The 14,570-nt window shown below is 50.3% G+C and overlaps 3 protein-coding genes across 5 annotated transcripts; 2 read left to right on the top strand and 1 right to left on the bottom strand.

Moving 5' to 3' along the window:
• Positions 1-54: 54 nt before the first annotated feature.
• On the bottom strand, positions 55-2,350 carry PV06_10963 (uncharacterized protein; the record flags this gene model as incomplete). Its single annotated transcript, XM_016412565.1, has 2 exons — positions 55-2,049; positions 2,102-2,350. The coding sequence occupies 2 exons, from the start codon at positions 2,348-2,350 to the stop codon at positions 55-57; spliced, it is 2,244 nt and encodes a 747-aa protein (XP_016257064.1).
• A 2,532-nt stretch (positions 2,351-4,882) lies between these two features.
• PV06_10962 (uncharacterized protein) lies at positions 4,883-6,645 on the top strand (the record flags this gene model as incomplete). The annotated part of the gene is made up of 1 exon (XM_016412564.1): positions 4,883-6,645. The coding sequence occupies exon 1, from the start codon at positions 5,311-5,313 to the stop codon at positions 6,643-6,645; it is 1,335 nt and encodes a 444-aa protein (XP_016257063.1). The 5' UTR covers positions 4,883-5,310.
• A 347-nt stretch (positions 6,646-6,992) lies between these two features.
• Positions 6,993-8,726, top strand: PV06_10961 (hydroxyacylglutathione hydrolase). Of its 3 annotated transcripts, XM_016412561.1 has the most exons (3): positions 6,993-7,268; positions 7,449-7,536; positions 7,717-8,726. In XM_016412561.1, exons 1-3 carry the CDS (start codon positions 7,097-7,099, stop codon positions 8,378-8,380), a joined length of 924 nt encoding a protein of 307 aa, XP_016257060.1. In that variant the 5' UTR covers positions 6,993-7,096; the 3' UTR covers positions 8,381-8,726. The 3 variants fall into 3 exon arrangements, with proteins under 3 accessions (XP_016257060.1, XP_016257062.1, XP_016257061.1); XM_016412563.1 differs by having other exon boundaries at positions 7,449-8,726; XM_016412562.1 differs by having other exon boundaries at positions 6,993-7,536.
• The last annotated feature ends 5,844 nt before the right edge of the window (positions 8,727-14,570 follow it).

Here is a 14,570-nt window from a genome sequence, read left to right as displayed (position 1 = left end):
TTTCAATCAGGAGTTGAACTAAGTCTGATTTGCTTCGTTTCTCAATCTCAATCCTTAAGCAGACACCATATCAGCAAGACCGTCGAGTTCTCTCTGCCAATTTCTGTGCATGGAAATATTGTAAAAGAACTTTCCAGTAAAGTCCTTTGCTTCCTTCACCATCTCGATACCACTCTTGACGCTGGATTCGTCGTCTGGCTTCTGGGCAGTGACGACACCGTACCAGTCCATCACGCCCGAGGTCCCTTGGCTTGCCAGCTGAACGCCATCGACCTCGTTGAGGGCAGCTTGGACAAGCTTGACGCCTTCGCCGGTGGCGCCGATAGGCTTGAGATGAGCGAAAGCCTCGCGGACGTAGTATCGAGCGAGGCCGTTACTCATGAGTGTCTTGATGGACTGCTCGCCACCAGGCACGAAAATGGCATCGAACATGGTCGAACGCTGGCCGTTGAGGAAATGGTCAGGTTTGGCGGTGGTTGAACCATCGGCTGCCGTGACGTCTTGACGTTTGTTGGAGATGGTGAATGGCAGAGCCGACTGAGACAGGACCGCGGCCTTCATCGCACCGTATGCTGCGGCATCATACCCATCCGCGATCAGAATGGCGATGCGGCGAGACTTGATCGTTGGCTTTTCGGGCAAGTAGTCAAACTGGCTTAGACCCTTGGACTTGAAACCTGGGTTCTCCACCGCCTGTTTGCTAGGGGTAGGTGCGCCGACCTTCTCAGCAACTGCCGCCGCAAGAGAAAGGTCGATCTCGGTGAGACGAGAGACCAACCGCTCATAAACAATTGGATCATCACAATGATCGAGTTCGAAGGAGAGGGCACTCGCGATGTGCTTCTTTTCAATTTCAGACATGGAGTTGTAAAAGAGCTGTGCCTGTGACAAGTAGTTCTTCCACTTGGGCGCCAGTTTGCGCTGATCCATACCGGTCTCTTTGGTCGGGTACGACATGAAGCCACCGCCGTCATGACCAGTGGGGGGATTTGCATCAAATCGGTTGGGCCAGTAGTTAGCTTTTCCCTTGGTGATGGTGTGACGTCCCTGCCCGTCGCGGTTAAAGTTGAGTACTGGGCAGACAGGCCTGTTGATAGGCAGCTCCTGCCAGTTGATGCCGAGACGCGACAATTGGGTATCAAAATATGAGAAGTTTCTGCCTTGCAACAGAGGATCGTTGGTAAAATCAATACCCGGGACGATGTGGCTTGTACAGAAAGCAACTTGCTCGGTTTCGGGGAAGTATTCGTCGACGTTGCGGTTGAGCTCCAACTCACCGACGTAACGAATGGGGACCTGCTCCTCAGGCCAGACCTTTGTCGAGTCGAGAATGTCAAAGTCGAAGTTATGTTCGTCTTTCTCTGAGATCAGCTGCACACCAAACTTCCACTTCGGGTAGGCTCCATTGTCGATGGCCTCGTATAGATCTTTACGATGGAAGTCGGGATCCTGACCGGCTAACTTGAGAGCTTCATCCCAAACGAAGGAATGAACTCCGAGTTCTGGAGTCCAGATGAACTTGCAGAAAGTTCTCTCACCCTTGGCATTGATGAGGGAGAAAGTGTTGACACCGAATCCCTGCATCATTCGGTATGAGCGTGGGATACCTCGATCAGACATGGCCCAGAAGAACATGTGAGTAGCTTCTTTGTGGAGATAGGCAAAGTCCCAGAAACTGTTATGGGCACTCTGACCTTGAGGCACTTCATTGTCTGGCTCTGGCTTGACCGCATGGACAAGATCGGGGAATTTGATTGATTCTTGGATGAAGAAAACCGGAATATCGTTTCCAACGATGTCCCAGTTGCCCTCTTTGGTGTAAAATTTGGTGGCGAAACCTCGCACATCTCGAACGGTGTCCGCGCTGCCTCTGCTACCTTGGACAGTGGAAAAACGTACGAAGGTAGGAGTAGTACGGGAAGTGTCTGTCAATATTCCGGCAGTGGTCACATCTTCAAGACTTTCGTATAGCTTGAATTGGCCGTGTGCACCAGCGCCACGCGCATGAACCACACGCTCAGGAATTCGCTCATGGTCGAAACGGTGAATCTGAAAAGCAATTAGCCTCTAGTCCTTCACTGGGTGAAGGGCCACAACTAACCCTCTCTCTGGCAATTTGGTCTTCAAGTAGAGATGGACCGACTTTGTCGTTCTCCTCGTCGACGACCTTCAACCAATGGTCCAAGTCTGCTACCTTGATACCATAATCGGTGGTGGTATGCTGCTTGCTATGAGAATCCTTGACATCCTTCTTGAGATCGGCAATCTTTTCGTTTTCGAACATGTTCTTCGCCGAGTCTGAAATTGATTCTCCAAGGTTCTTTACACGATCTGTCACAGACGAAGCCATTGCAGAGAAAGTATGGATACGAAGCAGGGGCACAGAAAGCGTTCGTCAAGTAGATAAACAGATGGACGGCGGAGTAGCCAGACGCATGTCTCGCACTTACCTGTTGCTGCTGCCAATGACAGTCTCAGCAATTGCAAGCATTCGTTTTCATTTCTCATATTTCAATTTCCCGTGACGCAAATTTCGTCATGTTTTTCTTTTCACATGACCAGAAACAGAAACTGATATGAGGGCAGTTTGAGAAGTTGATGAAGTGAGCCCCGCTTCTGGTTCGGATGGATGCTCCGAGAGGCCCGGAACACAACCACGCGAAGGGCTCGTTGCATCATGATGCGGCCATGATTGGTTCTACGTCAGTTCAATGGTTGAGGAATCTTTTCCATGTTGCCCTCTTTACATCAGAGTCTCTGGGAAATTATGGAGCAGAACAAGTACCGAGGGGATGATGTGATCAGTGATGGCAGACGCGAAGCTGTGCCGAAAAGGGGGGAAGTGAGAGCGAGTGGAACGGACAATACGGAGTACATCATGGTACCCAAAGCCAGGCAGTGATACGAAGTAGATACGGAGGAAGCATGTTGGGTTTAGCACGAGAGATGTGAGGTGCTCATAACGTTTCAGACGATCCCTTTGATCCCCAGACTCCCATCGCGAGGCTCATATGAAACTCTCCTCAGAGGAGGCACAGAAGGACATGTCTCCGAGTTCGATGGTGGTAGACTCTAGTTAATCTTCCCGACGAGGCTGAGGGGATCGACTCAGCACAGATAGTGACGACATGACTCTTGGTCACAGGGAGTTCAGGATTTACCTGTTCGAATTAAAGACACAACTGCTGGACAGTCATTTTCTTCTTTGCCAGAGTAATCGTACGGAGGACCGGGCAACATAGACACTCACAATGGGCATCTCTTACAGTACAGCAAAATGGATAGCACCCGTGTCATTTTTGATCGACTTTGCATGTCAAAACTATGGGATGCTTTCCTCGCCCAATATGAAAGACATTCATGACCAGAACATCTCATTCTTCAGTCCTCAGCCATTCTTCATCGCAGGCTTCTTCTTCCCGCAGCAGCTGTTTCAACTGGGCTGGTTGTATCGGCTCTGGAAACTCGACCCTTCTAAACCTACAGAGAGGGCAGAGCTCGACCAGATTGTAGACTTTGTGCCCTACTATTCTCTTGGAAATTTATGCATTGCAGGTAAGAGAAGCTCGGTTCCCATTGAGATGCTGAAAAATAACAAGGACAAGCATGGATGGTGGCGTGGAACTCGGGACGTCTCGATATTTCGCATGGTTTTGTCACGATCAACACCTTTGCTCAACTGTGGTACATGTTGACTAAGCTCCAACCGATGAACACGGCGTCAACTTCTTCGATACTGACACATATTGTCTCCAAGACCTTTACTGGCATTGGTGTCCTCGATTTCTTGCACAATGGCTCTGCAGCATTCTTCAAGGATCAACCTGCCACCTTGCCCATCAAAGTACTTACTGGTCTTGGGTTCGGCCTCGCCAGTGCTGCCAGTGACTGGATCTTTGGCGGATGCCTTGTCTATGATCTGGTAGCCTTGGCTGTTGGACAAAAGGGTGACTGGAGGGCACTCCTCGGCATGTATGCAGTCGGATCTGCTGGGATTGTGGCCGCCAGAAACATCGCCAAGTAGGTGTCGGGCGAATTCGACCAACGACAATGGTTCTTGGGCTAATCAGAGCAGACCACCCTACAGGAATGAATATACCCTTGTTACTGCCGAAGACATGGCGTAGTGTTGGAGGAAGCCTGTGTATTCGAGTGTTTCATTCACATCTTCTCTGTACAAATATCATATCCAATCTGCCGCTGGTGACCCTCGGCATTTATAACTTGCGATTGTTGTTGACATTTAGATCCACAATCCTAATCGAATCTATCATGTAATACCATGGTCGATAATTCGACGATCGTTGGAGATTCGAGCCAGTCATTTCAAGCGACGTCGTAGATAGGATCGAGGGGCACAGCGGAGCTGAGTCTCTTCAGCTCGAGGTGTCCATGGAGGATCGTGCACTGTGGTTTCTCTCTTGTGCAGAGACGGAAAATATTTGCGTCGCATTGTTGTATATACATACAGACAGACGGACAGACAGTGTGAGAAGGACGTCCAGCTGCAGGTCATTCTTGCAAGGGTCGATGGTCTGCTGCCCACGCTAAGTGAGCAATTACTAGGCACTGATTGGTCTCCTTCTGCTGCTTATCAGTGTTGTCGGTCGCGTGCAAATCCGCGCCTCGTATCGCCGTCCACCATCTTCAACCATCCTGCAGATGGCTCTTCACACTCAATAAACAATAGTGCTCCATCTGACCAATTCTGGTGTCATACTGCACTGTCACCTGGTCACGAAATGCATCTACCCCTCGGCTCGTCCCTTGGTCAATCGGCGAATGAGCCGGAAAGATGATCTCGGAGCTTCTCATTCTCGCCCCGGAATTTGGGGGGGTATGACTGCCCTGCCTTATCAAGGTGCCACTCACTAGTCGACACACTGTGCACGACGCCTGGCCGACATCCCACTTCGTCCGTCACTTCTCAGCATGACTGTTGTCTTCGTTCTCTCGTACTGTCTCTCGTACTTCATATTCTTACTCGTTTAGACCTACAGACAAGCACCTTTGTTATTGCATTTCCAGGTGTCTGGACCGCATATCTCGCCTGCGCACTCGGTATTTGGACTTGTACACGACGAAAGACCTCCGGCAGTATACCGAAGTGCGCGGCCTCCCTCTTTGTAAGCGGTATTCGTTTCAGGTTCTGGCATCGCCCCTGCCATCGAGACCACGAGAGCAGACGAATCTTTACGAGGCCAGACTCTATCAGACGCGTTTGAGCGACCCGGGTTCTTAAGAGATGATAAGAGCCTCGAGCACGACATAGTTGTTGCACATAGAAGGATAGGCTTCACACGTCAAGAGATGGCTTCACATGTGGCATTCCTGTTCAAGGGGACCCTACCAGACCACTGCACCCCTACTACCCCCTTCCTCCTCGACGTCTCCTCCTACTTTGGGATATGCATACCAACACCTCTGGCTGCTCTGTCCAGTCTCCTGGGGACGTTATCAATCATATCATGGCTGTTTGCACAGATGCCACAAATATTCAAGAATTATCACATAAAGTCAACGGCCGGGTTATCAATATTTTTCCTTGCGGAATGGTTGTTGGGGGATTTGACGAATCTACTGGGCGCTCTCTTCACGAGGCAGGCTGCGTGGCAGGTCATTATCGCAAGCTACTACGTTTTCGTGGATGTTTGCCTCGTTTTGCAGTATTTCTGGTACACCTATGCTGCGAAGTGGGTGTATGCGGAAAGCTTGCATTCTGATGCGAATAGTGAATTCGATGATGCAGATAGCGATATCATCAATGGGCTCTCCCCCATAAACACCAGCTTCACCATCCAAGAAGAATCCGCGCAGGAATCTGAGGAAGATGTTCAAAAGTCCGCCCAGCCAACTCAGATCGAAGGACCACACTTCTCGAGGGTACACTACGGGGAGAAGAACGGAACTCCTCGAGCAGAGGTGTATAGCGACAAGGCAGCTGGTAGCTGGATGCCTACACCATCCCCTCGGACATTCTTATATGCAGCAACCTTGTCTTCTCTTGCGTCCAATGCAGCGGCTGCTCCGATACCGTTTCCAGAAATTCATCGACAACATGGGCTTCATCTCTTTCGTATTGAAACGCCTCTCGAAGTGGCCGGTACAATTCTGTCATGGTGCTCCACAGTACTATACTTGGGGTCAAGGCTACCTCAGCTGTACAAGAACTGGAAACTCCAATCCACTGCAGGTCTCTCACCGTTGTTGTTCTTTGCGGCGTTCTGTGGGAACTTCTTCTACTCGACTTCTCTTCTCACCAATCCAAACGCATGGAGTGACTATGGAGCTCATGGCCATCATGGATGGGTGGACGCTGAAGGCTCTCAAAGATGGGCGTGGGTGGCTAGAGCAGCTCCTTTCTTCCTAGGCGCAGCAGGTTGTCTAAGCATGGACGCCATGATGGGTGTCCAATTTTGGATGTATGGAGAAGAAGAGGAACGACTGGTCAAAGTCAGAGACCGTTACGGGTACAGCCACTGGGAAAGAGTCAACGGCTGGATGCGCGGATGGATCCCGAGTATGGCTGGAAAGGATCGAGTCGTCGATATGGCGGAGAGTCAAAGGTTACTAGGCGAGAGCGGACATTTGGGAATGAGCAGGAGAAGGATTGATTATGGAGCAGTGGGGGGTCATGACTTATGAGTAACTATACAAGAACTCCTAATAACGATAGAATGAGTATCCAGTCAGTATTATTCCGGTGAAGCGACGAGCATGAATTTGCTTGCGCTATTTCACGAGAACAAGAATGTCTTTTTACACCCTTTTCAAAACCATAATGCTTCGTATATGCACCAGATTATGAATTACTGTTGTCCTAATACGAATACTTTGTGCGTGCTGGATCCCGGATCGCATATTACGACTTTGTCGGACTTAATATGTCCATCTATCCACAAGCGAAATTGACGTCAGTTTATTTATTTCTGTATTATAATAAACGGTTGCTCTCATCTCCGCACGGCAGATGTTGTGTCGCTTACAATTCAAACGTTTTCTACTTGTTTCTTCGATTCAAGCGACCCTCAACCTTTCCATCGGCCTTCCCTTTTTTTTCTTCTGGATCGGACCAAACACAAGAACAAACCTCTTGATGATTATTACTTCGAGGTTCCTCGCCCGACCCGTACGATTACTATCGACCAGCGCAGCTTTTGTTTCTTGCATCCGTCTCGCGAATACCCCGCACTTCCACGTCCCTGCTGGACTCTCACAGCAACTGCAGCAGCCGTTACGAAAGATGCATATCCAAAGCATTCCCATGTGTATGTGATCACCCTCACCCTCCTTGACCCTTGTTTTGGTTCATGAAGGGTGGTGGTGGTTGGTGGTGTTGTCGTCTTGTCGCTCTCGACTGGGGACAACCATATTCGACACTCTATATATGAAACTCTTGGTGTATTCTTCTATGTCACAAACTAATACGTCCTTGTTTCTTCCTGCAGGGGTCGGTTCGTCGAACAACTACGCCTACTTGGTCAGCGATGATGAATCAAAAGACGCCGTTATCATCGATCCAGCAAATCCCCCCGAGTACGTCTCCCTTCTTTTACGAGTCCCGATTTCCCTGAGCAGCGCAAAAGTACATCCGCAGGCACAGCCTGTCTTTTGTGGTGTGTCGTTGAGCCAGAACATATATGCGTATCCAGAGATACGGGGACACACGGGACAAAATACTGACGATACAATTTTGCGTCTTTTCCCCTGAAACAGAGTCACCCCGGTCCTGGCCGAGAAGTCCAAGTCCCTCAACCTGACGGCGATAATGAACACCCACCACCACTGGGACCACGCGGGTGGCAACACCAAAGTCCTCTCTTCGCTTGCGTCGCGCTCCCTGCCCGTCATCGGCGGCAGGGACTGCGAGGGGGTGACCGAAACCCCGGCGCACAACTCGACCTTTTCCATCGGCAAGAACATCCGGGTCACGGCCCTCCACACCCCCTGCCACACCCAGGACAGCATCTGTTGGTTCATGGAGGACGAGGCCACGGACGAGCGGGTCGTCTTCACCGGGGACACGCTCTTCATCGGCGGCTGCGGCAAGTTCTTCGAGGGTTCCGGGGCCCAGATGAACCGGGCCCTCAACGAGGTCCTGGCCGCCCTGCCCGACGACACCAGGGTCTACCCGGGCCACGAGTACACCAAATCCAACGTCAAGTTTTTGAAAAAGGTGTTGCCCGACAACCGGGCCCTGGACGAGCTCGCGAGGTTCGCCGACGAGAATCAACAGACCCAGGGGAAATTCACAATCGGGCAGGAAAAGGCCCACAATGCCTTCATGCGTGTCCACACCGACGAGATGAAAAAGGTCACCGGTCAGACCGACCCGGCCGCCGTGATGGACAAGTTGAGGGAGATGAAGAATGCGGGTTGAGAGATGCGCAGAATCAAAAAAAAAGAAACAACCCCAAATAAACAAGAAAGAATTAAAACAATGTAGATGAATTTTTACAAAGATTGGTGTAAAGATCAATGCAGACCATGACTCGATGTTCGTGGGTGTACACAAGTAGATAGGCGAGAACATGGATATGTTTATAAGACAAGGAAATGGTCCGTGGTATTCTGTACCATGTGTCTGAAAAGTCCACATGTGCCTGCACAACTGCTCGCCATGGAAGATTTACATGTCGTCGAGAACGGTCAAGTTGAGATGAAGATGTACGGAGGGAAAGTCTCACCATGTTGTACCGTACAGCATATCAAACCAAATATCCAAGGTAGACAATTTGATCAGATCACACACTCAACTTACGATACGCGTCAGGTTCTCACCCTCAAGCAAAACACTCTCTAGACATCTGTTTCCTGTATTCAGCCAGTATCAAGGCAAAACTATTGCAATAACGGATCGCAGAGACGGGTAGGTAACATGTGGCCGATCAAGAATCGATATCTTTCTCGCGGACGTAATGTTATTACACACAGCAAAGTACAGTATGTATACCTGTGCTGCTGCTGACCGTGTCAAGACTTCTCCCCGTCCCCTTGTCCTCCTCCTCGTCCACCACAGTCGATTCTTCCTTTTGTCTCGGGCTATAAGAGGCATCCGTAACAGGTTTTCCCAAGCGACGGCATAAACACACGACACACAGACACTCCTATGGTCGATAAGGATGACATGGCTAGTAGGTTTACATAGACAGAGACCTAACGTTCCTGACGAGTTCAGATCAAGTTCGGTGTCTGTCAGTGTCGTGAGTCTTTGTCGTCGAGTGTTGTCGTGTTGTCAAGAGATGTCGTTTGACCTTGGTTTTCGTGTCACTCACGCACGGTCGTGCTTTCAACATGAACCTTCTTCTTTTGTGTGTGTGTGTGTCGATATCTTTTTGGGTTCGAATACGAGTCCTCATGGGCATATCACGGTTCTTAGGTGGCCAACGGCGGTGGGAATGCATGCATGGTACGTTCAGTAAGGTTTTGTTGCCAAACTAATTGTTGACAAGTTTGTCAGAAGTATATGGTACGTCTGTGTGAATCAAGCAATGACGTTGGGATTCATTGGTCAAAGAAGGCTAGAGACTTACTTTATCCGAAGCCAAATACCTCTCTCGAAAGTCTGGACTTTGGGGTAGATCTTTAACCAAAAATTGTTGGAGCGTCGATACGAGGGACACACACAACGTACGTAAACTTTTCAAGATCGATTCGTTGTGATCATGTTACGTACCTGAAGTTTCTTCAAAGCAATTGTGGTGTTTACTCTGTCGAGTGACATTGAGATGACGCGCTGTGTGGTACTTCGAATCTCCTCGGAGTTCAGGACAAGGAACGTAGGCATGGACGGAGGTATATTGTTTCAGTCATCACTTCGAGCCATTTGAGTCAAGATCGGTCAAAAGGACCAAAGTGCGAAAACATTGCCGGGCTCGAATCGTCCGCTTCGTAATAGAACGAAAGCCGTTTGCCGTCCCCGTCCTTCGTCTGGGTTGGATGCCAAGTTTTGGTTTTCGAGAGAGGCGTCAACGTCTGACACCATGCAATAACGAAGTCCTGTGATAATTGATGGTGATGCTCGCGCGAGAGGGCCGACTCGACAAGGTACAAACAAGGCCAATCAATCCTCGACTCCGTAGCTCGCAAACCTGTCAAGAAAGAGTCGCGCTCGTACGGAATTCGACCGACGAGTACGAGGTTGAGGGGCCCGCCGAGAGAGAGAGAAAAGAAAACGGAAGGAAAAAAAAACATCAGGCCCTGTGGACACTCACCGACCAGCCCTCATGCGAGTAACAGCACTGCAAGGGGTGCTGGAGAAAGTTTATCCCATGAGCCGATGCATGGTTTGACCAAAATCGCCCCCGATGATCTCCTTATGACACGACATTCTGTAACAAAAAAAATCTTTCGAGGCTTGAGATTGACAACAAGGCAGGAGAAGAAAGTCTAGGCAAGACGATCGGCGTGAAAAACAACATCCACAGAAGCGAAACGGGTAACGAGTGCTACTGGTTAGACGTTGATCCCAGCCTCTGGATGGACACACCCCCTCCTAGCCATGCATGCATGCATGCATGCATGCATGCACAGTTATTAAGCGATGTTACCATTTTCAAGAGGGTCGGGATCGACAAGCGAGAGAAAAGAAACAAAAAAAAGCCGTCAAGGGGGGCTGCTGCGAGTACGAGTTAGAAAAAGGAGCGGTGGCATTCCTTTTCCGGGCGAGCGTGACCTGACCTAGACGAAGAAGTCAGTGGAAATTGGTTACAAGCCAAACTACCCGTACTCCGTAAAAAATGCCACAAAAGCGCATGTCAGGTGGCGACTAGGCAGGCCCGGGTTAGCAGGCAGGTTAGACCTTGGCTTGGGTGTTGACCCGAGACGAAGCGGTGGACATGGCGGCTGGATCACGACTGCACCAGGCCAAGGGCAGGTTCAGGTTTGGCTCAGCGAAATCCTCCGGTTCAGGGGGGTTGCTATCACTAGCCTCGGCGCGGTGAAGTCTGCCACAAACCCACTGACTGGCACGGGCGCAAATCCTAAATGCTTCGCACCCTGCGTGATGTGGAAGACGTCACTAACGGTCCTGTACATACGGATACTAGACTTGCCTTCTGGGGCAGTTTTCTTGTCTCTTTGGTGGGACGGAGTGTAATCCCCTGCTGGGTGAGAGGTCTGATGTCTTGTCTGAGGTTGGGTACGCGTACACAGGACGACATGCCTGGTGTATCCGAAGATGGGTACAAGATGATGACAACAGTGGTTTGCCACGTAGAGGTTTGCACTCGTACAATGCCGGGTTTGCGAGCCTTTGAGGTGCAGGTCGCAGTCCGGTACGGAGTAATATTTCGAGGCAACTCGTACCCGTAGTCAATGATCAGCTATGATCTCGCAAGCCTCCCTCCAGTCTGGAGTTTGACTTTGTAGAAACCAAAAAACCCAGGGCTACTGCAAGTCAAAAGGAAATCCATGCCTTAGTGATTAAATGCACGAGCCCTGGAAGCCAAATTCCAAGTAGCTCGTTCACTCAGGTTCGCCTGGCTGGGGCAAGGGTCCTGGGTCTGGTCGGGCGCTAACTAATTCAATCCCTGGGAGACGGGTGCATAACGGGGGCTATAGGCGACGCGAGAGGGTGACAGGTGGGCATTCGCCTCTCAGGATAGCCATCTGACCTGCAATTTTGTCAAACAGTCTATGTACGGAGTACTGTACATGGACATAGGCTGTTCCGGAGATCACTCACTTGTATTGCTTTTAGTGAAGTGGGATTTCCGGCTCATAATTATTGAACGCCGCCAAAGTCTCCTACACAGAGACACAAGGACAGAATGACAGGTGCTTTGGTGTTTCTGAGCGGTGAAGACCTCCCTTGCATCAAGTTTGACCAAACTCCCCTAGGTGAAAAGTGAGAGAAGTTGCAAAAGCCTTCACTAACAAGCGAGTACTCGTACATGCATCATCATCATCATCATCATCATCATCATCATCGTCATCGCCAACTTCAGTACTTGACCAAATGCCCTCAACGCGTCAAACACGGACGCCTGCACAAAGTGTATCCTGTACTCGTTTAACCAATCCCACGGCAACGCGTTTCACAGGCACCGGATACCTGGGTGATATTTCTCGTACTCCGTATTATCATTATTCGAAATCATCCACCTTTGCTACCTCGAAGTCTCAAGCTTTGATCAAAATGGATCAAGGTGCCCCGTAATGATGATGGGGTTTGAGACGTGGCCGCGTCCGATCCGTACGATGCCGTGCGTGCAATCCTGGTTAGTTCCCTGGACCCGGGCACCTAACGTTAATGGAGTAGTTAAACTCCGTGCCACTGCCCAAAGCTGGGGTTCGAAGGCCCCAACAAGGTAGTGAGGGATTAGGTTGCCTGGTCCAATTCAACCCCTTATAAAGTACGTCTCAAGACCAAGGTTTGACTAGCTGGATTTTCAACCCGTGGACAATCACAAACATTTGAAAGACTCGGGTGGCCAGCGGCTCAATGGAGAATAAGTCTGTACTGAGCCGTGCGACACAGATCCAGCCGCCTTGTGGTTTTCTCAAAATTGTCCTTCTTCTCCTTAAAAGGGCAATATAAGAACGTGGAGGGTGGGGCGAAATGACACTATATTCGTATGGATCATCGATTGATGCCCGGGCCTCGACTTCCTTTCCGGTGTTTGAGACTCTAGCCCGCTGGCGTGGGCAAGGGCAGGCTCCTTAACCAACAGACTCGGTAATGAAGATAGGATGGCGATAGGCAACCACAATAACGAGCCGAGATTTCAGTCTCAACTTTGGCGGGGCCATGGGTCATGGTTGGCCTTGAAATAATTATAACGTCCAAGCCGCGGCGCTGTTATTTAGCGCTGAAGCAAGGCTTACAGAGAGTCCAAGAGGCCGGCCGCCTCTACCGGTGGAGTACAAGGTAGGTACAGTAATGACAACCGGCGTTTGTAAGGGCAGTTCCAAACCGCCCACCTACCTGTGGTAACTCGTTACATCCTTGATTCCTTGTACACCGGTGGTGATAATGCCTGCAGGTGATACCTGTACAAGGGGGGCCGCCTCGGGCTAAGGTAAAATTCGTCAAGGGTAGAAACAAGGTCTGACCGTCATCCATTTAAATCGGTTCACGCAACACGGGTCCATGTGCGTGCGAGCGCTGATCAGACATTACTGTTTGCGTTGATCCTTTGATTTTTTGGTCTATCCGCGACAAGGCATATCCAATCGACTCTCAGAAGGCTAATGCAAAAATCATGATGTTGCTTGAATACTCAATCCGGTTGCAAGTGTGACAAGCTGAGTCTGATCACCACTACCGCCGAATCGTGCTTCGTGACAGGATTGAGGCTGCACTGACAGAAGGACGATCCAGTGTTGTTACGAGGATCAAGGATTCGAATCGCCCGCTTGTGTTCCGTCTTGCAGGCCACTTGTTTGCCAATAGGGTGAAATGTCGTAGCGTCCTGGTGTGGCGTACATCTGGGCCTACACCTGTCAGCCACTTGGCGTCGTGCTCTAAGACTCCCTTGGGGATGGCGTTTAGAAGGCTGGGTCAGATTCGATTTCCCACAGGCTGACTTCGGTTGCGGTCCGTCCAAAGCTCCAGAGATGTTTCGTATTCCGTGCTATTGGGATGTTCAACCGACCAGCGATACGAGCGATATCCTATCGAGGATATTGTATGAGCAGAGAGATGAATGACCTTTTCCGTGTCGATCGGATCTACGCGTCACCATTTGTGATTTGTACAACAGAGGAGCGGGAATTCCAGGCCTCGGAAAGGTCTCACCAGACTGCACTCTCTGATCAGATCACTCGTGATCACTGGGTTCATGTGATCGACTGCCGCTAAGTGAAGGTCAGGATCCGTGCTACGTTTTAACATTATCTGCTCCGGACGAGGTGTCACTTAGGCGGTCTGAGGTCGGCGACAGGGCTAGTCAAGTTTTAAGGCATACTCTAACGGTACGGGTCCGAAGGCGTTCCCTGGACGGTGGAAGGGGTGATGGATACTCGGACCTGTCGAACCGAAATCAGGCAGCCTCGACGATGTTCTCCAGCCAGGTATGCAGCGCCTGTAGCACGGCCAACCCTGCTTCAGGTATGCAGCTCGGATAGATATTCGACCTGAGCGCTGCGATTCATGGCAGTGAAGGGTGCATGCTCCTGCACGTTGGATGACCTGAAACCAGGGTTGATGTGAACGCTCAATTACAGGCTTGGTCGGCATGCAGGTCCCTGCGTAAAAGTCGTTGATGCTGCTGATGGTTGTCGTTATAGCCTGCAACACAGTACGAAGGCGTCAGGCGAGACAGGCGCCTGGATGGCAAAAACAAGGATCACATTGAGTCTGGACTGGTGACGGCTGCACAAGCGCGTTGCAGCAATCACCACCAACAGCGTGCTGTGTGTAAGTCTCGGAGGCTACGGCTAGGACGTTGTAACAAGTGGCATTTATTGTCAAACTACTGTTCTCCTTAAGGTACGGAGTACTGTGTATGCAACAACCAATACTTACTGTACAACTTAGGAGCTGGTGGACCAGCGACTCGTCCTGCTAGTATTACTCCGCCACGGAGTAAGAAGTGAACGAAATCGAGGCGAACATCAAACTGCAA

This window comes from Exophiala oligosperma (assembly GCF_000835515.1).
Source record: "Exophiala oligosperma strain CBS 72588 unplaced genomic scaffold supercont1.17, whole genome shotgun sequence".
Taxonomy (NCBI): Eukaryota; Fungi; Ascomycota; class Eurotiomycetes; order Chaetothyriales; family Herpotrichiellaceae; genus Exophiala; species Exophiala oligosperma.
Note: the sequence above shows the minus strand (reverse complement) of the source record. Positions and strands in the feature narration are given on the sequence as shown.